The sequence below is a fragment of the Balaenoptera borealis genome, assembly GCF_965194805.1.
Source record: "Balaenoptera borealis genome assembly, chromosome: 16".
Classification (NCBI taxonomy): domain Eukaryota; kingdom Metazoa; phylum Chordata; class Mammalia; order Artiodactyla; family Balaenopteridae; genus Balaenoptera; species Balaenoptera borealis.
The window spans coordinates 16,126,470-16,148,163 of NC_138872.1; the positions used below are offsets into that span (position 1 = coordinate 16,126,470).

At 48.2% G+C, this 21,694-nt stretch overlaps 2 protein-coding genes across 19 annotated transcripts in view; one reads left to right on the forward strand and one right to left on the reverse strand.

The window, feature by feature from the left end:
- The window catches only part of ADA (adenosine deaminase), a 113,538-nt gene extending 109,524 nt beyond the window's left edge, over nucleotides 1-4,014 (forward strand). For 7 of the 14 annotated variants that reach the window (XM_082361772.1, XM_082361774.1, XM_082361773.1 and 4 more), the window contains 6 exons: nucleotides 145-216; nucleotides 299-400; nucleotides 662-726; nucleotides 2,341-2,470; nucleotides 3,107-3,209; nucleotides 3,687-4,014. In XM_082361772.1, coding sequence (XP_082217898.1) covers nucleotides 145-216; nucleotides 299-400; nucleotides 662-726; nucleotides 2,341-2,470; nucleotides 3,107-3,209; nucleotides 3,687-3,700 — 486 coding nt within the window. In that variant the 3' untranslated portion in view covers nucleotides 3,701-4,014. Of the gene's footprint in view, nucleotides 1-144; nucleotides 401-661; nucleotides 727-1,195; nucleotides 1,542-2,340; nucleotides 2,809-3,106; nucleotides 3,210-3,638 lie in introns of those variants that run through there. The other 7 variants (XM_082361775.1, XM_082361777.1, XM_082361778.1 and 4 more) reach the window with 7 other exon arrangements.
- Nucleotides 4,015-4,229: 215 nt separating this feature from the next.
- The window catches only part of PKIG (cAMP-dependent protein kinase inhibitor gamma), a 107,948-nt gene continuing 90,483 nt past the window's right edge, over nucleotides 4,230-21,694 (reverse strand). For all 5 annotated transcript variants that reach the window (XM_082361866.1, XM_082361868.1, XM_082361867.1 and 2 more), the window contains 2 exons: nucleotides 8,264-8,437; nucleotides 4,230-5,254 (listed from right to left, as the gene is read on the reverse strand). In XM_082361866.1, coding sequence (XP_082217992.1) covers nucleotides 5,175-5,254; nucleotides 8,264-8,414 — 231 coding nt within the window. In that variant the 5' untranslated portion in view covers nucleotides 8,415-8,437 and the 3' untranslated portion in view covers nucleotides 4,230-5,174. The remainder of the gene's footprint in view (nucleotides 5,255-8,263; nucleotides 8,438-21,694) is intronic.

Sequence of the window (21,694 nt, forward strand, 5' to 3'; positions counted from 1 at the left end):
ATTTCCTACAGTGTCTGACACGTAATAACTGTCTAATAAAGGAGGGCTACCACTTAAATGATTACTCAGCCCCAGAGTGTAGTGAAGGCAGGGCCTGCGGGGCCGAGCCCCAGGCCGCCCCTGACCAAGCCCTTGCCCTTAAAGGAGGCCGTGAAGAGCGGCATCCACCGCACGGTCCACGCCGGGGAGGTGGGCTCGGCCCAGGTGGTGAGAGAGGTGAGTGGCCGGGCTGGCGGCGGGGGCCCTTCTCCCTGCTCGCCCCGCGGCCCGCGCTGGGCTCCACCCTGCTTGTCAACAGGCCGTGGACACGCTCAAGACCGAGAGGCTGGGGCACGGCTACCACACCCTGGAGGACCCGGTCCTTTACAACAGGCTGCGGCAGGGAAACATGCACTTCGAGGTGAGGGGCCGGGGAGGGGGAGGTCAGGGAGGCGGTGGAAAGCGCGGAGGGTCCAGCCGCCGCAGGGAGCGTGGGCCGCAGGCCTTGGAGCTGCTGGGTGGGGGGAGAAAACCAGGACTGACGGCTCCTGGGACTCGGCTGCGAGGGGGCCGCTGTGATCAGGGCGAGAACGGCGCCGGAGGAGGTGGCTCCAGCTGGCCTGGGGACGGGGGTCAGCGTGGCCCCGGGGGGTTCGTGCCAGCCACCCGCCTGCTCTTCCAGGTCTGCCCCTGGTCCAGCTACCTCACGGGCGCCTGGAAGCCAGGCACGGAGCATGCAGTCGTTCGGTGAGGCCTGGGCCCCCGGGGTCCGTTCAGTTTTGTACTAGGAAAGCCAAGGGTGGGAAGGGGATGCAGGGACGGGGCACTGGTCCCTGCGGGGTCTCTTGGGTGTGAAAGCTCTTCAAATGCTTGGGAAGCAGGCGCTATTGTCCTCGTCTTAAAGGTGAGGAATCCAAAGCTTGGATGTGGTGTAACTTGATGATGAGGTCACCCAGCTATTGCATAGCACAGCTGGGGGCCCTGTAGCTCATCCAGCTATAGCAGAATGCCCTGCTACCCCAAGGGAAACTTCCACACTCCAGATTCTACCTCCTAGGAATTAGGAAGATGAGTCTCTCTTGCTCACGTGGTCTCTGCTCCTGGCCCCTCTGGGCCCCAGCACATCTTGAAGCTTTCCCCAGGAGAGCCTGTCCCATCCCACCCCACCCCGATCCTGCCCCATAGGCTTAACTAAGAAGCTTTGGCCCTTCTTCAGGTTGCGCTGGGACTGAGCCCTGGGAGAGGCCTCAGGAGGGAAAAGCTGACCCAGAAGTTCACTAAGAACTCGGGTGACCATAGTCAGGCCAGCACTGATGGTCTGTCCGCCAAGCTTACGAGAAGGAGAGGAGCTTGGGCTCGCTCACACTCTGATTACAAGGCGGGCCTGAGCTGCTTTAGGAATGTGGAGTGTGCAGTACCTACAGGACACCCAAGTGGAGGCTCTTGGAAGCATGTGGGCATACAGCCTGTGGGCTGGAGAAAGAGTCACCTAAAGAGATTCGGTGGTTGAAGGAGAAGTGATGGCCTCAGCAGACGGTGGAGCAAGAGGGCCTAGGATTCTGGTAACTGACTGTACTGCTGAACTGAATGAATAAGCATTTTCAGAACTCTAATGGAAAACTGATGAATTCATAAAAAAGTGCTAACAAAAGATCAAGATAAAAAAAATTAATTACATGGGACGGAGTGAACTGATGAGGATGATTATAATTTTTGTGACTTTCTGTTTGAATAACAACAACAAAAAAAAGAGGGCCTAGGAGAGAATCCAGAAGGACAGTGACAGTGAAGGCACAGGCAGAAGGAAAGCCACAAGTGCGGTGTCCAAGAAATCTAGGGAAAAGGTCACCAGTATAAAATTCTGCTCCACAAGTCGGGTGAGGTGAGAGCTAGGAAAAGTCCATTGGATTTAATAAGATGGTGGTCAGGGATTACGCTAAGAACAGTCCCCATGGCGTATTTGAAGAGTCAGATCCCAGGGGGTGCTGAGGACGGTTGGTGAAGGGGGCAGACAACTCTCCCAGAGTGCGGCTGTGAAGGGGAGGGCCAGAGAGGGGGGTAGCTAGAGCAGGCTGTTGCTTTTCTGGCCTCGCCAAGCCGGCCCCTCTCCTGCCTTTGCCTGGCTCTGGCCTGGCTGGACGGCTTTAAGTCTTGAGTTGCTAGTAATGTGGCCTTGGACAAGTCACCCGAGTTCCCTGAATTTGTGTCTTCCTCTGTACAACGAGAACTTCCAGGCCTGTCCAAGGGTGCCGCGCGGTTCAAAGGAGGGTGGACGTCCACGTGCAGTGACTGTTTACACAGCAGTGACAGGAGGTGCTTCTCCCCCTCCCCCCCCACCCCCCACCCCCCTGCATTGTCCAGGTTCAAAAACGACCAGGCTAACTACTCCCTCAACACGGATGACCCACTCATCTTCAAGTCCACCCTGGACACTGATTACCAGATGACCAAACAGGACATGGGCTTCACTGAAGAGGAGTTTAAGAGACTGGTGAGTGGCTGTGTGCCTTGACTCTGGGCCCTGGGAGTGTGTGAGGCCTGCAGGTCCTGTCCAGGGCCCGGAAGCCCCGGAGAATGAGGGGAGAGTCTGCTGCAACAGGCCAGGCCAAGGCAGACCTGGAGTTCGATGCCTTCCACAGAGAAGACATCTTCGGCTGAGATCCTGACCTAGGACTGGGTTTTTTATCCTCTGCTTCCATCAAGTGCCTTGAAAGACTCTGAAAGCTGTCAACCATCTCCCCAGAAAGGTGTGCTCAGCTATACATTTTGCACACACTTTTCAGGCCACTCACAGACCCCAGGATGAGCCCGTGATTTCAGTGGTTCTGATGTCCCAAGTCTGTCCCTGCAGGACTGTCTCTCTGGCGCCACACATCCCACCCTGTCTCTCAAAGGTTTCTCCAACCTCCTTCCCACATCTGTGTATCACGTCCTGCCACTTTAAGAACGCAGAAGCTCATAGTCTCTGCTCTGGCACTTGCTGCCGCGTGACCTTGGGCAAGTCCTCCCCACTCTGAGCTGAACGAATTGCCCATGTTTGATGAAGAGGACGGACTGTCACTAGATTGCTAAGGACTCCCTTCTATGCTCTCTGGCTTCACGCTGTCTGCCGTGCTGGCCCTTCCAGAACATCAATGCGGCGAAGTCCAGTTTCCTCCCAGAAGATGAGAAGAGGGAGCTTCTTGATCTGCTCTATAAAGCCTATGGGATGCCACCTTTGGCCTCTGCAGGTATGTTTCTGACTGAGCTGCTGGGCTGGTGCCCTGCCCTGGCTCCCACCTGGCTTTCCGGGGACTTCTAGCAAGATGCCCTCCCTTCCTCTCCTGGGCAGCACCAGGGATGCGTGATGACTCCCTGGCTGGTGGTCCTCCCTCACTGGACAGGCTCACTTTCTGCATAATGCTGTCTTGAGGCTGGTCTGAGGAGGAGACTTTCTCAAGCCCACTCCCAAGGTCTTGGCAACTTGGGGCATCTCCAGGGCTGCCCAAAGCCAAGGGCAGGGAGTTAAGCCCAGGGTGCAGCTAGGTTCTGCTTCCTTCCTTCCTGTGTGGCCTTGACAGAGCCTTTCCTTGTTCCAAGCCTCAGTCTCCCCATCTGTAGAAAGGGGTTCCTCTCTGGCTCTGGTGTTCTGTGATTTTTTTTTTTTTTTTTATGTCCTGGGTACTACAAGTTGCCTTATCTTTCTGCTTCCTTTACTTGGCAAGCAGGGCAGCGTCCCTGAAGACATCGTGGCCACCTCTCAGAGTCCTCACCCTGTGGATGGAGTCTTCACAACTCTGGGGTTAATCGACAGGCTTCCCTTTAGTCCTTCCAGGGAGACTATGATTTCCAGAGTCAGCTACTGACACTCGTGAAGCCCACGTGCCTGTTTCTGTACACACATACACCTCCGCCTGGCCGTGTCTCTCCTCTGATTGTGTGCCCAGGCCAGGATCAGGGCCTGTGGCTGGTTGAATCTGAATCCCTCCTCCTATGGCGACTCGTGCTGAAAATCTGGTGCTTAATAAAGAAACCAACGGCTGGGGTTGTGCAGCATGTGGTGTATGGCGCTGCGGTCGGAGCGGGCCAACTTGGGTTTGTGGAGAACGGAAGGAGCCCCTGGGGCCCCCAGAAGCAGGCAGCTTGCCCAGCAGCAGGGTCCCGAGAGCCCGGTGGGGTCTGTGAATGGGAAGGGGGGGCAAAGCGGGGCCCAAAGCCTGCTCTCCGTCCAGAAGAAACCAGGCTTCTCTTGGAAGGCTTATCTGCTTAAATGCTCCCTGAACTCTTAACCCCCTCCTACTCTAGGTCCTAAGGGGGGAAACCTTCCTTTTGGGTTCCCAAAGCTGTGAACTGGGCTGAGAGAGGGTGAGATGGAAGATGATTCTTCAGATACTGGCCTGAGGAGTGGTGCCGGCCTCTGCGGTACCCCAGCATCTTCTCAGGTACTTCATTCCGTGGAAGCCTGGGGCAGCGATGGGTCCCAGCTAATCATGGCCTTGGGGAAACAAGGCCCAGCCCCTGCTTTTGCTGTTGTTTAAAGGAGAAATAATCATCTAAACCTATCACACAAATCATCAGCATTTATTTCCTGGGTCCTAGGTGTCACTTATCTTGGTAGAAAGGGCAAAGAGTTAATCAGAGAGTTTTGAGCACAAGATCCCTTCCCTAAAAATAGATCTGTGAAGCTCCATGAGGGAACCTCAGAGCTGCATAGATGGTCAAAAAGTTTAACTTACAATGGCTTCCAAAATAAAAGGTAAATTGTCAGCTCCCTCCCTCTCTGCTGAGAAAAGGTTTAAAGTTTCTAAAAAGTTTAAAAGTGCTTCTTAAAAAAGGGGTAAGAAGGTCCTGACACAGAAGGCTGGCTGGGTTGGAGAAGAGGGGGCAGAGCTAGAATGCGGTCCCTGCCCAGGCTGTTCACCCAGGTGGCAGGACCCAGCCCCCGAGTCCCAGCACCTGCTGAATAAATAACATCCTGTGGTTACAGTGTCTTGAAAGTGTACCCCGGGCGAGTGAGGAGGTGGTGGGAGCGTGGAGCCTGGGGGTGTGGGCAGAGGGCCTTCCCAGGGTAGGGGCCACGGGAGCCTCTGGGGCTGCCTTTCAGTCTGGCCTGGCTTGCCTGGAACACATTGCTCAGCGGAAAGGCTGCCGGGCCAGTGCCAGGGCTTTCCGTCCACGGCGCGTCTCTCTTCCAGCCTCCTCGGGCAAGGTCATGTTCAAGATGAGGTGGTCCCATCGCTGCTCTTGGGCTGATTGCTGCCTTCCTTGTCTGGGGTGCCCACCTCCGCCTGTCCTTCTGCAGAGGAGAGAGAAAGGAGCATATACACAAACGTAATGCATAGAAGGAGGTCTAGAGGGGCCCAGCCACAGCAGTAACAGTGGATAAGCCCTGGGGAGCAGGACAGGAGCTGGATTGGGTGAGGGGTAGCTAAAGGGAACTTTAGCCTAGTCTGTAACATTTTAATTTCTACAAAGAAAATGCGCATGCGCTGTTACTAGTATGATTAAAGTGAAGAAAAGGCCAGGATCACGGATGGATACTTGTAGCTGGTGAGGGTCAGGATATTTGTGTGGGGTGTCTAGAGTCCCAGCATGTGCTCGGCAAACGGTAGTTCTTGTAAGACAGAGAAGGGCATCAGAAGATGCCAGCCCAGGGGAGCACCAGGGGTGGCCTGCAGCAGGGGCTGGGGTGGAGCCCGTGGCTGTTTCACTGTGCTGTGTCCCCACCACACCACCCCCATCTCCCTCTCTGGCCTCTGTCTTTGCATCCTTAGGCTAAGCCCTTCGCGTGACTAGGGAGAAACTACCCTGCACCCAGATCCTGAGGCTGCAGACTGACAAGTACTTTCGTGCAGTCACACAGCAGCCTGGAGGTGTGATGAGGGTCACGATACGACTCGGATGAGAAAAACAAGGCTCAGAGAGGTGAACCGAGTTGCCTGAGAGCCAAACAGTGGAGGGAGCCGTGTCCCTTCCACTAACTAGGAGGCTGCCACCTAAAGGAGCGCTCTCCAGGGTTTGTAAAGACCCATCACTGATACCGCCTCATTCTGCCCTGGCAGCTGGCTTCAGAGGTGGGGTTAGTGGTAGTGAGCGGTGCAGGGAGAACTTGGACACCTGCGCCTCAGGTCACCTCCTATCATGGGGCAGGGCCTGTGCACGAGGTACCTGGTGTCCTGGCAGCTGTCCTGGCAGCAAAGGCCGGGTCCCAGAGGGTCCTTCTGGCCCACTGGAAGGCTGACAAATTAGACTGCGCTTCAGGCAGATTTCCCAGTTTGTGATGCCCTATTTGGTCCGAAGCCTCCCACCCTGGCGAGCAAGAATATTTTCGTTAAATTCCGCAGTAACTACCGCTCTGCCATTTCCTCGCTGTGGGACCTCAGGCAATTTATTTAATCTCTGCAAGCCTCTGCTTCCTGATCTATGAAGTGAGGGTGACATCCCTGCCCCTCTGTGGTCACCTGGCACATGGGACAGCTCAGCTAGGGGCAAGGCTTCCTCTGTGCAGGCCCCAGCTCTCTCCTGGCCCACAGAGAGGTCCCCAAGCATTTTCCTCTCCAACCAGCACCCCTGGGACTCCCGCAGGGCAGTTTCACAGCGTGATTCGGAAAGTTTCCCGGTCACATGCTGCCAAGCAGTGCGTTCATATTCCTTCATGCCCTGCTGGTTGTTTATGTTTCATTATTCGGCCAAGTAAGGAAATGTTTGTGCTCCCCACGTAAGAAAACATCAGAGAAGACAAAGGTTCGCACACAAAGGGCTTGGGGAGCGTTAACACACATGAGTTGGGGAGGTCTGGTGGCCAGGCCTCAGGACGGGCAAAGGCTGTGGCTCCTCCTCCCCTGCCCGGGCTCTGCATCAGTTTCCCGGGAGCTTTAGGCAAATAGATGTTCCAGGGCCCGCAGGATCAGAACCTGTATTCTCTGTACTCCCACTCCCTTGGTGAGTCCGCTGGACTGAGCATGGCTCGCAGACGTGCCAGCGGAAGCTGCTCATTGCAGGGCCTGCTGGAAGGCGCCTCGGCCACTCTGGCCTGCACTGCACCAGGCGCACTTCACTGCCTTGCGCTGAGCGCCACTCCTTCCTCAGGTCCCCCTTTCAACTGTCCGTCACCCTGGCAGACAGCTGCCAGGACACCGGGTACCGCAGGGATCTCGAATCGGACGGGGGTGGGAGCCGGCATTAGAGGGCCTGGGCAGGTGGATAAGCAGCTACACTGAGTTGAAGGAGATAGAAAACCGTTCACCAGAGCAGACGCAGATGCCCTGGCAGCAGGCCTGGCGTGGCAGCTGGGCGTGCTGGTCAGTGAACAGCCATTGACCAGGCACCTCTGCCGGGTGCCAAACGCCACCAGGCACCGAGGGCCCAGGATGCGGATCCCAGAGGAGAGGCCCTGTGCTCAGGGGGCTGTGGAGGCGGCCAAGAGAAGAGGCGCCTCCCCTGCCAGACAGGGGGAGGCGGTCAGAGACGGCTTCTCAGCAGAGCGGTCTGGGCCTCTAAGAAAGAGGAAAAGCCAGCCCGGCAAAGGGAGGGCAGGCAGGACCAGACAGAGGGAGAGTGTGCAAGGCCCATCAGGGACTTTCAGGAAACAGAAGTCCCTTCCTCAGGCTGGACCAGAGGCGCAGGGGAGAAAGATGGGAGCAGAGGCTGGAGGGGAGCAGGGTCAGACCCGGGGAGGCTTCCACGGCTGGTGAGGAGTTCGGGCCGCAGGACAAGGGAGGGCTGACGGACCGCTGACGGGACGGGACGGCACGGGGAGGGAGGGTGGGGTTCCTCGGGCAGCCAGGACTGGTGAGGAATGTTCTAGCAGAGGAGACCGTGAGATGAAGCGGGGTGGACGCAGGGGCAGAAGCACGATGGGACAGGGGGTTTAAATGAACCCTGCTGGCAGCTGTCCAGCAGGAGGGTTGGGGCAGGGGTGGATCAGGGAGGCCTGGGCAGAGGCCGCTGCGGTGCTGGGAGTGGCCTGAGCCAGGTGGTGGCTGTGGGGACACAGAGAAGCGGAGGGCCTGGGGAGGGACCTTGGAGGAGAACTGACAGGGCCTGTGGGTGGATGGGGAGGCTGAGGGGAAAGGGAAGCACTGGGATGCCTGGCCAGAGGGTCCTCACGGCCTGAGACGTTGGCACCCCCTAGCCTAGGGAGTGGCTGCCCTCTGCCACTGACCGTGGGCCTGGGGCCTGATTTAAATCCAGTTTCTTCTCTGAGAAAGTGGGGGCAGGCTAGGACTTAGAGGCCAGTCCCGGAGCCCAGAAGAGGGTCTCCCACCAAGAGTGCTTGAACACAAGAGTGCCCGTGGGTTCTGACCTGCGCCCTCGAGGGCCAGCTCGCCCATGTCGCCAGCCAGCTTCCGTACGCTTACGGCCTCGGAGTCTCCCTGGATGTCAGGGACTGCGTTCCGGCGGCCCGTCCGGTCACAGGAGATGAAGTCCGAGTAGGAGGACTCGACCTCCATCATGCCTGTCGCATCGCTCTTCAGGCCTGTGGGGACAAGGGCAGGAGGGCACAGGTGAACCCTGGTGCATCCTGCACAGAAGACTCAGCTTGGGGCCCGGCACTGATGTCTTTTGACAAACTGACAGTTATTGCCTTGCTCGCTGACAACAAAACAGAAAGCACAGAAAAGTACAAAGAACAAAATAAGTCATGCATAATTTTATACCCCAAAAGCCACCACCACCGTTTTAAAGAACATCTTTTGTGTTTTCTCTAAGTAAAGTTCATGATAACTATCTACACATTTATCAACACCATGTACCAGGCACTGGCTAGGGGCCACAGATGCAGCAATGAATAAGTCAGCTGTGGTCCTTGCCCTCAGGGAGCTTAGAGTCTACTGGGTCATTTAGCGTAATTACCTAATACCTAAGTAATTACCACAGTGCTCCGGACTTCCAGGGAGAAGGCAGGGTACCAGAGTGACTACCAGGGCCTGACCAAGGCTTGGGGGTCAGGAAGTGACATTTTAGCCGAGATCCTAGGAGGAATAGATAGACAAGGAGCCTAGACCAGGAGTGAGGGGAAGAGCACGTATGAAGGCTCTGTGGAGCAAAGGCACGGTGGGATGGAAGAAACGTAAGAGCCGTGGGCTGGGGAACTGTGGGAGAGGGGCCAAGACACCGAGGATGCTGCTGAGCTGGGCAGGGGCCTGATCACATCTTCAATTTGGTCCCTGAGGGGTTGAGGCTCATGAATGTTCAGATTAGCATTTTCAAAGATGACTCTGGCACCTAAAGTGAGCAGACTTGAATGGGGGCCAGCTAGGGGGCTCCTGCAAAAATTCAGGTGTGAGAAGATGGTGGGTGAAGCAGGGATGGAAGAAGGTATTGCATGCAAATAGAAATCAAAAGAAAGTGGGAGTAGCAGCACTCATATGAGACGAAATAGACTTTAAAATAAAGGCTGTTATAAGAGACAAAGAAGGAAGGACATTACATAATGATCAAGAGGTCAGTCCAAGAAGAAGACATAACAATTGTAAAGATATATGCACCCAACATAGGAGCACCTCAATATATAAGGCAAATACTAACAATCATAAAGGGAGAAATCAACAGTAACACGATAGTGGGGGACTTTTAACACGCCACTTCCATCAATGGACAGATCATCCAGACAGAATATCAATAAAGAAACACAGGCCTTAAATGACACATTAGACCAGATGGACTTAATTGATATTTATAGAGCATTCCATCCAAAAGCAGCAGAATATACATTCTTCTCAAGTGCACATGGAACATTCTCCAGGACTGACCACATGCTGGGCCACAATGTGAGCCTCGGTAAATTTAAGAAAAGTGAAATCATATCAAGAATCTTTTCTGACCACAATGCTATGAGATTAGAAATAAACTACAAGAAAAAAACTGTAAAAAACACAAACACATGGAGGCTACACAATATGCTACTAAACAACCAATGGATCACTGAAGAAATCAAACAGGAAACCAAAAAATATCTAGAGAAAAACGAAAACGAAAGCACAATGATCCAAAACCTATGGGATGCAGCAAAAGTAGTTCTAAGAGGGAAGTTTATAGCAATACAATCCTACCTCAAGAAACAAGAAAAATCTCAAATAAACAACCTAACCTTACACCTAAAGCAACTAGAAAAAGAAGAACAAATAAAACCTATAGTAGAAGGAAAGAAATCATAAAGATCAGAGCAGAAATAAATGAAACTGAGACGAAGAAAACAATATGAAACTAAAAGCTGGTCCTTTGAAAAGATAAACAAAATTGATAAACCTTTAGCCAGACTCATCAAGAAGAAAAGGGAGAGGACTCAAATCAATAAAATTAGAAATGAAAAAGGAGAAGTTACAACCGACACCACAGAAATACAAAGGATCATAAGAGACTACTAACAGGGACTTCCCTGGTGGTTCAGTGAGTAAGACTCTGTGTTCCCAATGCAGGGGGCCCGGGTTCTATCCTTGGTCAGGGAACTAGATCTCACATGCATGTCGCAACAAAGAAGCCCGCATGGTGCAACTAAACATGCCACAACGAAGATCCCGCGTGCTGCAACTAAGACCCAGTGCAGCCTAAAAAAAACAGGACTACTACAAGCAACTGTGTGCCAATAAAACAGACAACCTGCAAGAAATGTACAAATTCTTAGAAAGATACAATCTCCCAAGACTGAACCAGGAAGAAATAGAAAATATGAACAGACCCATCACAAGTACTGAAATTGAAATTGTGATTAAAGAACTTACAAAAAACAGAAGTCCAGGACCCAATGGCTTCACAGATGAATTCTATCAAACATTTAGAGAAGAGCTAACACCTGTCCTTCTGAAACTGTTCCACAAAACTGCAGAGGAAGGAAAACTCCCAAACTCATTCTGTGAGGCCACTATCAGCCTGATACCAAAACCAGACAAAGATACCACAAAAAAAAAAGAAAATTACAGGCCAATATCACTAAAAAACATAGACATAAAAATCCTCAACAGGGACTTCCCTGGTGGCGCAGTGGTTGAGAGTCTGCCTGCCAATGCAGGGGACACGGGTTTGAGCCCTGGTCTGGGAGGATCCCACATGCCACGGAGCGACTAGGCCCATGAGCCACAATTGCTGAGCCTGCGCGTCTGGAGCCTGTGCTCCGCAACAGGAGAGGCCGCGATAGTGAGAGGCCCGCACACCGCGATGAAGAGTGGCCCTCACTTGCCACAAGTGGAGAAAGCCCTCGTGCGGAAACGAAGACCCAACACAGCCATCAATCAATCAATAAATAAATAAATAAAATTAAAAAAAAAAAAAAGAATCCGCCTGCCAACACAGGGGACATGGGTTCGAGCCCTGGTCCAGGGAGATCCCACGTGCTGCGGAGCAACTAAGCCCATGTGCCACAACTACTGAGCCTTTACTCTGGAGCCCATGAGCCACAAATACTGAAGCCCACGAGCCACGAGCCTACAGCCCGTGCTCTGCAACAAAGAGAAGCCACTGCTTGCCGCAACTAGAGAAAGCTCGCACGCAGCAACGAAGACCCAATGCAGCAAAAACAAAACAAAACAAAAAAACAACCACCTCAACAAAATACTAGCAATCTGAATCCAACAATACATTAAAAGGATCATACACCATGATCAAGTGGGATTTATCCCAGGGATGCAAGGATTTTTCAATATCAGCAAATCGATCAATGTGATACACCACATGAACAAACTGAAGAATAAAAACCATATGATCATCTCAAAAGATGCTGAAAAAGCTTTTAACAAAATTCAACACCGATTTATGATAAAAACTCTACAGAAAGTGGGCTTAGAGGGAACATACCTCAACATAATAAAGCCATATACGACAAACCTACAGCTAACATCATACTCAACAGTGAAAAGCTAAAAGCATTTCCTCTAAGACCAGGAACAAGACAAGGATGTCCACTCTTGCCACTTTTATTCAACATAGTTTTGGAAGTCCAAGCTACAGCAATCAGAGAAGAAAAAGAAATAAAAGGAATACAAATTGGAAAAGAGAAGGTAAAACTGTCACTGTTTGCAGATGACATGATACTATACATAGAAAATCCTAAAGACACTACCAGAAAACTACTAGAGCTCATCAATGAATTTGGTAAAGTTGCAGGTTACAAAATTAATACACAGAAATCTGTTGCATTTCTATAAACTAACAATGAAAGATCAGGAAGAGAAATTCAAGAAATAATCCCATTTACCACTGCATCAAAAAGAATAAAATACCTAGATATAAACCTACCTACAGAGACAAAAGACCTGTACTCCGAAAACTATAAGATGCTGATGAAAGAAATCAAAGACAACACAAACTGATGGAAAGAAATACCGTGTTCTTGGATTGGAAGAATCAATACTATCAAAATGACTATACTACCCAGGGCAATCTACAGATTCAATGAAATTCCTATCAAATTACCAATGGCATTTTTCACAGAACTAGAACAAAAAATCTTAAAATTTGTATGGAGACACAAAAGACCCCGAATAGCCAAGGCAATCGTGAGAAAGAAAAATCAGGCACCCTGACTTCAGACTATACTACAAAGCTACAGGCATCAAAACAGTATGGTTTTTTGTTTGTTTTTAATGCAAAAATGAGATTGATAGATACCAAACCTGGGTTTCTTATTAATAAATACAAATTTCTGGTAAAAAAAAAAAATAGAAATACAGATCAATGGAACAGGATAGAAAGCCCAGAAATAAACCCACGCAACTGTGGTCAATTAATCTACGACAAAGGAGACAAGACTATACAATGGAGGAAAGACAATCTCTTCAATAAATGGTGTTAGGAAAACTGGACAGCTACATGTAAACACATGAAATTAGAACATTCTATAACATTGTACACAAAAATAAACTCAAAATGGATTAAAGACCTAAATTTGAGACCAGATGCTGTAAAACTCTTAGAGGAAAACATAGGCAGAACACTCTCTGACATAAATCGCAGCAAGATCCTTTTTGATCCATCTCCCAGAGTAATGGAAATAAAAACAAAAATAAATGGGACTAATTAAACTCAAAAGCTTTTGCACAGCAAAGGAAACCATAAACAAAATGAAAAGACAACCCACAGAATGGGAGAAAATATTTGCAAATGATGTCACCAACAAAGGATTCGTTTCCAAAATTTACAAACAGCTCATGTGGCTTAATATCATCAAAACAAACAACCTCATCAAAAAATGGGCAGAAGACCTAAGTAGACATTTCTCCAAAGAAGACATACAGATGAAGAGGCACATGAAAAGATGTTCAACATCGCTAATTACTAGAGAAATGCAAATCAAAACTATAATGAGATATCACCTCACACCAGTCAGAACGGCTATCATCAAAAAATCCACAAACAGCAAATGCTGGAGAGGGTGTGGAGAGAAGGGAACCTTCCTACACTGTTGGTGGGAATGTAAATTAGTGCAGCCACTATGGAAAACAGTATGGAGGTTCCTTAAGAAACTAAAAATTGATCTACCATATGATCCTGCAATCCCACTCCTGGGCAGATACCCAGAGAAAGACATGGTCCGAAAGGATACATGCACCCCAGTATTCACTGCAGCACTGTTGACGATAGCCAAGACATGGAAGCAACCTAAATGCCCATCGACAGAAGAATGGATAAAGAAGATATGGTACATATATACAATGGAATATTACTCAGCCTTTAAAAAGAACGAAATAATGCCATTTGCAGCAACATGGATGGACCTAGAGGTTGTCATACTGAGTGAAGTAAGTCAGACAGAGAAAGAGAAATATCATATGATATCACTTACATGCGAATCAAAAAAGATACAAATGAACTTATTTACAAAACAGAAACAGACTCACAGATTTAGAGAACGAACTTATGGTTACCAGGGGGGAAGGGTGGGAAAGAGGGATAGTTAGGGTGTTTGAGATTGATGTGTACACACTGCTATATTTAAAACGGATAGGACTTCCCTGGTGGCGCAGTGGTTAAGAATCCGCCTGCCAATGCAGGGGACACGGGTTCGAGCCCTGGTCCGGGAAGATCCCACATGCCGCGGAGCAACTAAGCCCGTGCGCCACAACTACTGAGCCTGTGTTCTAGAGCCCGCGAGCCACAACTACTGAGCCCGCGTGCCTAGAGCCCATGCTCCACAACGAGAAGCCACCGCAATAAGAAGGCCGCACACCACAACGAAGAGTAGCCCTGGCTTGCTGCAACTAGAGAAAGCCCATGCGCAGCAACGAAGACCCAACGCAGCCTAAACAATAAATAATAAATAAATAAAACCTTACTAAAAAAAAAAAAAAAAAAAAAAAGAATTGTGCTGAAAATGGATAACCAACAAGGACCTACTGTACAGCACAGGGAACTCTGCTCAATATTCTCTAACAACCTAACTGGGAAAAGAATTTGAAAAAAACCAGATACATGTATATGTATAACTGAATCACTTTGTTGTACACCTAAAACTAACACAACATTGTTAATCAACTATACTCTAATATAAAATGAAAAGTTTAAAAAAAAACAAAGATGGTGGGTGAAGGAAGGAGGTGGTGATGGACAGACACATTCTAGATGTAATCTGGAGGATGAATCACCAGGACTTGGTGTTTGGCTGATGGGGAAGTGAGCTTCCTGACATGAATAAGTAGGTGGATGGAGGATGGTTCATGAGATGGGGGATGGGTTGGGAGGAAAGACAGGAAATTAGGAGTTACTGCTACAGAGATGGTGGTGAATAGCCCTGCTGGTTGATTTTTACAGCTGAGAGAGAAAAGAAGAGAACCACATATATAAAGAAGAGCCATACACATGTAAAAAAGGATTTGTGAGATCATACTATAGTACACTGTATTTTATAGCTTACTGTTTGAAACTCCCTAAAACACGTCATGAAGGTTCCCTCTAGATGATTTTTGTATATGCACCATGATATATTTGATGAGTCCCCTAGAAATGAACATGGAGGCACTTTCCCATTTTCCATCACTATGGACAGCACTAGGTCTTTATGTAAATATTTGTGCTATGTCTAATTATTTCCTTAGAGTATATTCCTAGAAGTAGAATTGCTAAGCTAAAGGGAAGGGTGAAATAATATTTAAGACACATTTTTGATACATTTCCAAGTTGCTTTCCTGAATGACATAATGGTATTTATAATAACAGAAAAAGATGAGGAAATAAAACATAAATTCAGTTCTGTTCCTATTTATATTCCCACCAGCAGCCTGTAAGATTGCCTGTTTATCTGCACCCTTGTCAACAATGGGTATTGCTATTATATATATTTTTTAAAAGGCTAATCTGCTAGGGGAATACGAGTATCTCTCTTTGAGCACCTATGATTTCCTGAAGGCAATCAAATCACACAAGTCAGGCCGTGGACTCTGGCCACTTGGCACACCCTGAGTTAGCGAGGGACGGGGGGGTCTAAGCCACTGGCCTGACCAGGAGCTCACAGTCCTCTAGGTGAGATGGGCCCAGCCAATTCCGGTTTTAGACACACGTAGGCAAATGCCAATGCTCTTTATAGTATGAGGATGTTTACTGCACATCCTAGGTCAGTGATAGGGAAGCTCCCAAATGTCCCTCAAAAGGCTAGGCATTAAACAAATTATAAAGTATTCACAAAAAAATACCCTGCACCAGATGGACCTGTACTGATGGCAAAGTGTCTGAGATAAACTGTTAATTGCAAAATGCAGGTTGCAAAACAACACCTTAAAGAAAACCCAGTTTCAACTCATACAGCTCAACAACAAAAAAACAAACAACTCAATCGAAAAACGGGCAGAAGACCTAAATAGACATTTCTACAAAGAAGACATACAGATGGCCAATAGGCACATGAAAAGATGCTCAATGTTGCTAATTATTAGAGAAATGGAAATCAAAACTAAAATGAGGTACCACCTCACACCGGTCAGAATGGCCATCATTAAAAAGTCAACAAATAACAAATGCTGGAGAGGGTGTGGATAAAAGGGAACCCACCTACGCTGCTGGTGGGAATGTAAGTTGGTGCAGCCACTGTGGAAAACAGTATGGAGGTTCCTCAGAAAACTAATACGATCCATATGATACAGCAATCCCTCTCCTGGGCATACATCCAGACAAAACTATAATTCAGAAAGATGCATGCACCCTTATGTTCATAGCAACACTATTCACAATAGCCAAGACATGGAAACAACCTAAATGTCCATTGACAGATGAATGGACAAAGAAGATGTGATACATTTATACAATGGAATACTCCTCATCCATAAAAAAGAATGAAGTAATGCCATTTGCAGCAACATGGATGCAAGTAGAGATTATCATACTAAGTGAAATAAGTCAGAAGGACAAATACGATATGATATCACTTATATGCAGAATCTAAAATATGACACAAATGAACCTATCTATGAAACAGAAGCATAGAGAACAGACTGGTGGTTGCCAAGGGGGAGGGGATTGGGGGAGGGATGGAGTGGGAGGTTGGGGTGAGCACATGTAAACTATTATGTACAGAATGGATAAACAACAAGGTCCTACTGTATAGCACAGAGAACTATATTCATTATCCTATGATAAACCATAATGGAAAAGAATATGAAAAAAGAATGTATATATGTATAACTGAATCACTTTGCTGTACAGCAGAAATTAACACAACATTGTAAGTCTATATTTCAATTAAAAAAAAAAAAGAGAAAGAAAGAAAACCCAGTTTCTATGGGGAAAGATAGCAGATACAAGAAAAAAAACCTTGCCAAGTGTGGTACTTTGTGTCTAAGGGGAACTTTCACTTCTAAGACTAAATTTTTATAATGGTAGGAGTTTTTATAAGCCCAAGTTATTGTTCAACGCTTTCAGAAAGTAACTGACATTGGCAGGAAGCAGCTGGAAAGCAGCCAGGGTGGGGCTCAGTAACTAGTGTGTGTGTGTCTGTGCGTGTGAGTGCTGTGTGAAAAGAGGGGCTGGCCGCTATGGAGGGCTGGACCACATCTCCCCACAACACCTAGCTCAGAAGAGACACCTAAAGAATAAATTAGGGGCACTCAAAGATCAGACAGGGGAGACAGGGAGGCGTCCTGTAGTAGACAGAGAAAAGAACAAGAGACGTGACCTTGTGCTATGAACCTGGCTCTGCCACCAGACCTTGAGCAAGACTGCCCCTCTCTGGGCCTCCATCACCAGATCTGTAAAACAGAATAAAGGCAGGCCCAGAATTCTGTTTAAGGCAGCCCCCCAGCTCCAGCAGGGGGCGCACCGAGCCTATTTTTCTAAGCGGCCTTGAGAGAAAGAAGTTGCCCTAGTTGTGTTTCCGGCTCTTTCTCAGCAAAAAAACCTCTGAACTCTCTGAAGTCCCAGAGGTGGCTCTTCTGTAGGTCACAGAAGTTTCACTTCTACACTCTCCCTCTGGGGAAACTGCTCAAAGCTTGAGAACAGGGCAGTGGCCTGTTGCAATAACAGCAGTAACACAGAACAAAAATTATGATGACGGTTCTAACAATAATCGTAAAGGTAACACTTATCAAGTCATCATGTTTTCCATACCTCGCTTACTAAATTGCCACAACAGCCTCTGAGGTCTGCGAGGTGAGTTTATAACCACGACTTGGGAAGGTCTCAGGCGGACCCATACCTGCTGGTGGGAAGGAGAGACACTGGGCAGGCCACGCCAGCTCCCGAGCCCCTTCTCCTCAGTCCTTTTCCTCCAGCTAGACCGTTGGCTCTATGAGAACTGGTATTCCTGTCTGGATTTTCACCAGGCCAGACTGAAAGGCCTAATCCTGGCAGCTGAACCATATGTTTCTGGCTGCTCCATCCTCAGATTCTCAACCAGGGCCTGGCAAAGAGCAGGTACTAAATAATTACTCGCCAAATTAAATCTGAATCTCTCTGTCTACCTGTCTGTCTATCTTCCCTCCATCCCTCTTTCCCTATCTGTGGAAACCATAAAGTGACTCACTCCTTTGGCCAGTGGGAAAGGCCTCTGTCCACTGTAGATGGCTGTGCTGATGTTCTGGTCCAGGATCTCTAGCATCTGACACTGTGGGATGGATGGAGTTACAGGCTCCATCTAAAAGGCCAGCTTCCTGCTGGAACTGACACCCTGGCGCTTTGGCTCCTGCCCTTGCCTGGCTGACCTTACAGGCTGCCCAGGGTAGGAAGCTGACTTTCCTGGCTCGGAGAAGGAAGCGTACCAAGTTCAAAAGCCAATGCTGCAAAACACCAACTGTGGCCAGTGTGCTCCGGCTGCCATCCCCATCCCCCCAGGGAAGACCAATTCCAAAGACAGGCCTGGGGGTGGGGTGCGTCTGGGGAGCTCTCTGACACACAGCACAAGCACACGATTTCGTTTTTCTTCAACATTTGTATTCTTCCCTCACTCTCTGCTCTTAAAGTCAACAGCAAATGGGGAAATATAAGAAAGAATCCTCAGAGTTGGAAGCTGCATCAGAAAACGGTCATTCTCAGACTCTGTTAAGGAGAGTATAAACGCCAGGACCTCTCTGAGTGACTTAACATGATACATCAAGAAACCTCACCTTTTTTCATATCCTTGAGCCACTAAGTCAGCTTATAATACTTTTTTCTAAGAACGTAATCCATGTTGTGCATGAGGATAAAGGTTCAAAGAAGTTCATCACAGTATTACTTGTAATAGTCAAAAACTAAAGACACCAAAATGAGCTCCTAAATGGGCACGTCACATGTCCTAAATGGACAATAGAGAAATATATACATATTTAACTAATTTGTATCCAAATGAAATACCATTCGGGTATTAAAATGTTTGTGAAGTTTTTAAGAGACAGGGGGAAATAGATTGTTCACACAGATTGTTCACATAGATTGCTAAATGAAGAATCTCAATGATATGATCACATATCAATATTACTTAATTAAATTATGAATGATTTTTAAATTTTCTGTATTTTTTTTTCAGGGAAAGCATTCACTTTATTTTTAAATTATTTCATTTTTGAGTATGTATGTGCATGGTATGAAACTCAAAAAGTATGAAAGGAGGGACTTCCCTCGTGGCACAGTGGTTAAGAATCCACCTGCCAATGCAGGGGACATGGGTTCGAGCCCTGGTCCGGGAAGATCCCACATGCCGTGGAGCAGCTAAGCCCGTGCGCCACAACTACTGAGCCTGCGCTCTAGAGCCCGCGAGCCACAATGACTGAGCCCACATGCCACAACTACTAAGCCCGCGCGCCTAGAGCCTGTGCTCCGCAACAAGAGAAGCCACCGCAATGAGAAGACTGCACACCGCAACGAAGAGTAGCCCCCGCTCACCACAACTAGAGAAAGCCCGCACGCAACAACAAAGACCCAACGCAGCCAAAAAAAAAAAAAAAAGTATGAAAGGAAAAAGAGTAAGAGCTCAGTGGCCTCCTTGGACTCAGACACCTTCCCCCCACCAGGCAAGCACTTTCTTGTGTCCTCCCAAGATAATCCAGGCAACAAACATATTCCCTCCTGCCCTCCCTTCCTTCCTTCTTCTTTTATTTAAAACAAAAAGTTGTTCTCCATCTCGCTTTTTTCATTCAAAAATACTTCCTGGAAACAATTCCAGATCATCCTGAAGCCACCGCAGCACTGATTATATAAAAACTCTAGAAACAAACCCAAAGTCCTTATACTACAAGATAACTTTTTTTTTTTTTAATTGGTTGCATGGTGTGTGCTGTCTCACTGCTGTAGACCAATTTAATGATTTCTTGAGTGATAAACTTTGGGGTTGTTGCCATAAAAGTAGAATTGCCGGGGGCTTCCCTGGTGGCGCAGTGGTTGAGGGTCTGCCTGCTGATGCGGGGGACACGGGTTCGAGCCCTGGTCTGGGAGGATCCCACATGCCGCGGAGCAGCTGGGCCCGTGAGCCACAACTGCTGAGCCTGCGCGTCTGGAGCCTGTGCCCCGCAACAGGAGGGGCCGCGATAGTGAGAGGCCCGCGCACCGCGATGAAGAGCGGTCCCCGCACCGCGATGAAGAGTGGCCCCCACTTGCCGTAGCTGGAGAGGGCCCTCGCACGAACCGAGGACCCAACACAGCCAAAAATAAATAAATAAATAAAGTAGCCATAAAAAAATTAAAAAAAAAAAAAAAGTAGAGTTGCCACATTAAAGGATATGTAAATTTTTTTTAAGGATATGTAAATTTTAAAAATTGACTAGAGCCAAATTTTCCTCCACAGCAGTTAATTCCCATTGGACGTATGTGAGGAGCACTTGGCGGCACCATCCTCATCAACAGTCTTTTCCCCCCAACCCGAAAGGTGAGAACGGTCCCCCGCTGCTTCAGCTTGTACTGCTCCTGTGTGTGCAACCGAGCAGCTTTCCATGTGTATTTCCTTTTCTGTGCATTGTTTATCCAAATCCTTTTGCCCATTTTTCTATTAGGTTGTAGCCCTTTTTCTTACTGATCTGTAGGAGTTATTTATATATCAATATTAAGACAATTAGTCTTTTGCCTTCAGAGGCGTTACAAGTAGTTTTTACTTGTTATTTATTCTCTGACTTTATTTCTGACATTTCTCCGCATGCACATTTTTTCTGTTCATGTAGTCAAACTGATCCATATTTTACCTTTTGGTTTCCTGGTTCTGGATCATACTTGGAAATGTCTTCCCCATTCTGAGATTAGTAAAGAATCCTCCCTTGCTTATTCCTTGTACTTTCATGGCTTTATTTTTCGTATGTAAAACTTTGATTGATCTGAAATTTATTTGTTATGAGGCATGAGTTGGAGATCGACCTTAATTAATTTTTTCACTTATCTCAAAACCATTTGTGGAATCATCAAACTGAAGGGGCTCCCCGAGCTCATGGAGACAAGCCTGTCATTAATAGCTCGGGAAAGTGAGGTTCAGAAAGGGAGAGGGACTTGCCCAAAGTTCTTGATCCAGGAGTCCGACCTCCTGGTCCAGAGCTCTTCCTCCCACACCTTACTGCACCCCTGGGAGTCCCCAGCGACAGGACAAATCTCTCAGGGGGTGTGCGGTTGGAAGGAGGCATCTAGTGCCGGCGTGCAGCCCGGCATCCCTGTTTACTAGCTTGGAGACCTTGGACAACTGCCTTCATTTTTCTGGATCCCAGTTTCCTCCTCAGCAACGTGGGGCTCACAATAACACCTCCTGCTCAGGGGGCTCTTGTAAAGGCAATGGGACAATGTGCTCGGAAAGAGTCGGACAAGATGTGTGGAAGGGAAGAGGCGCGCGATTAATAAGTCATTACTATGGTCCATTCTCACTGGGTGACTTATCAGTAAAACTGTCCTACTGACACTTTCTTTCAACTTCTTTGTTTTTACTCTGTTTAGTGGTGCATAGAAGGCCAAAACTTACACTTCTTTCTTTTGTGCTTTATGGTGCTGAGTGAATATAAGTCCCACAAAAGTGGCGCCCTGGCTGACATGTGTACTGCTATATCCGAAAGGCCTAGCACAGAGTGGAAGCCCAATGAATATTTAATGAATGACTAAATAATAGAAGATGGTCTAGATTCCAGGGGAGAGCAAAGGCTGTGCAGCCCTGCATTATAACAGTGGCCAAGAGGTCCGGCTCAATCTCCTTACAGCAGGGTGAGCCCACAGCTTCCTTTTCCCCATCTGAATAATGAGGTTGAAATATGATCTCTAAATCTCTTCCAGTCCTGACATTTCTTTCATTCATTCATTCATCCGCTCACTGTTTACTGAGCACTTTTTATATGCCAGGCACTATGCCAGGTATGGGGTATACAATGGAGACTAA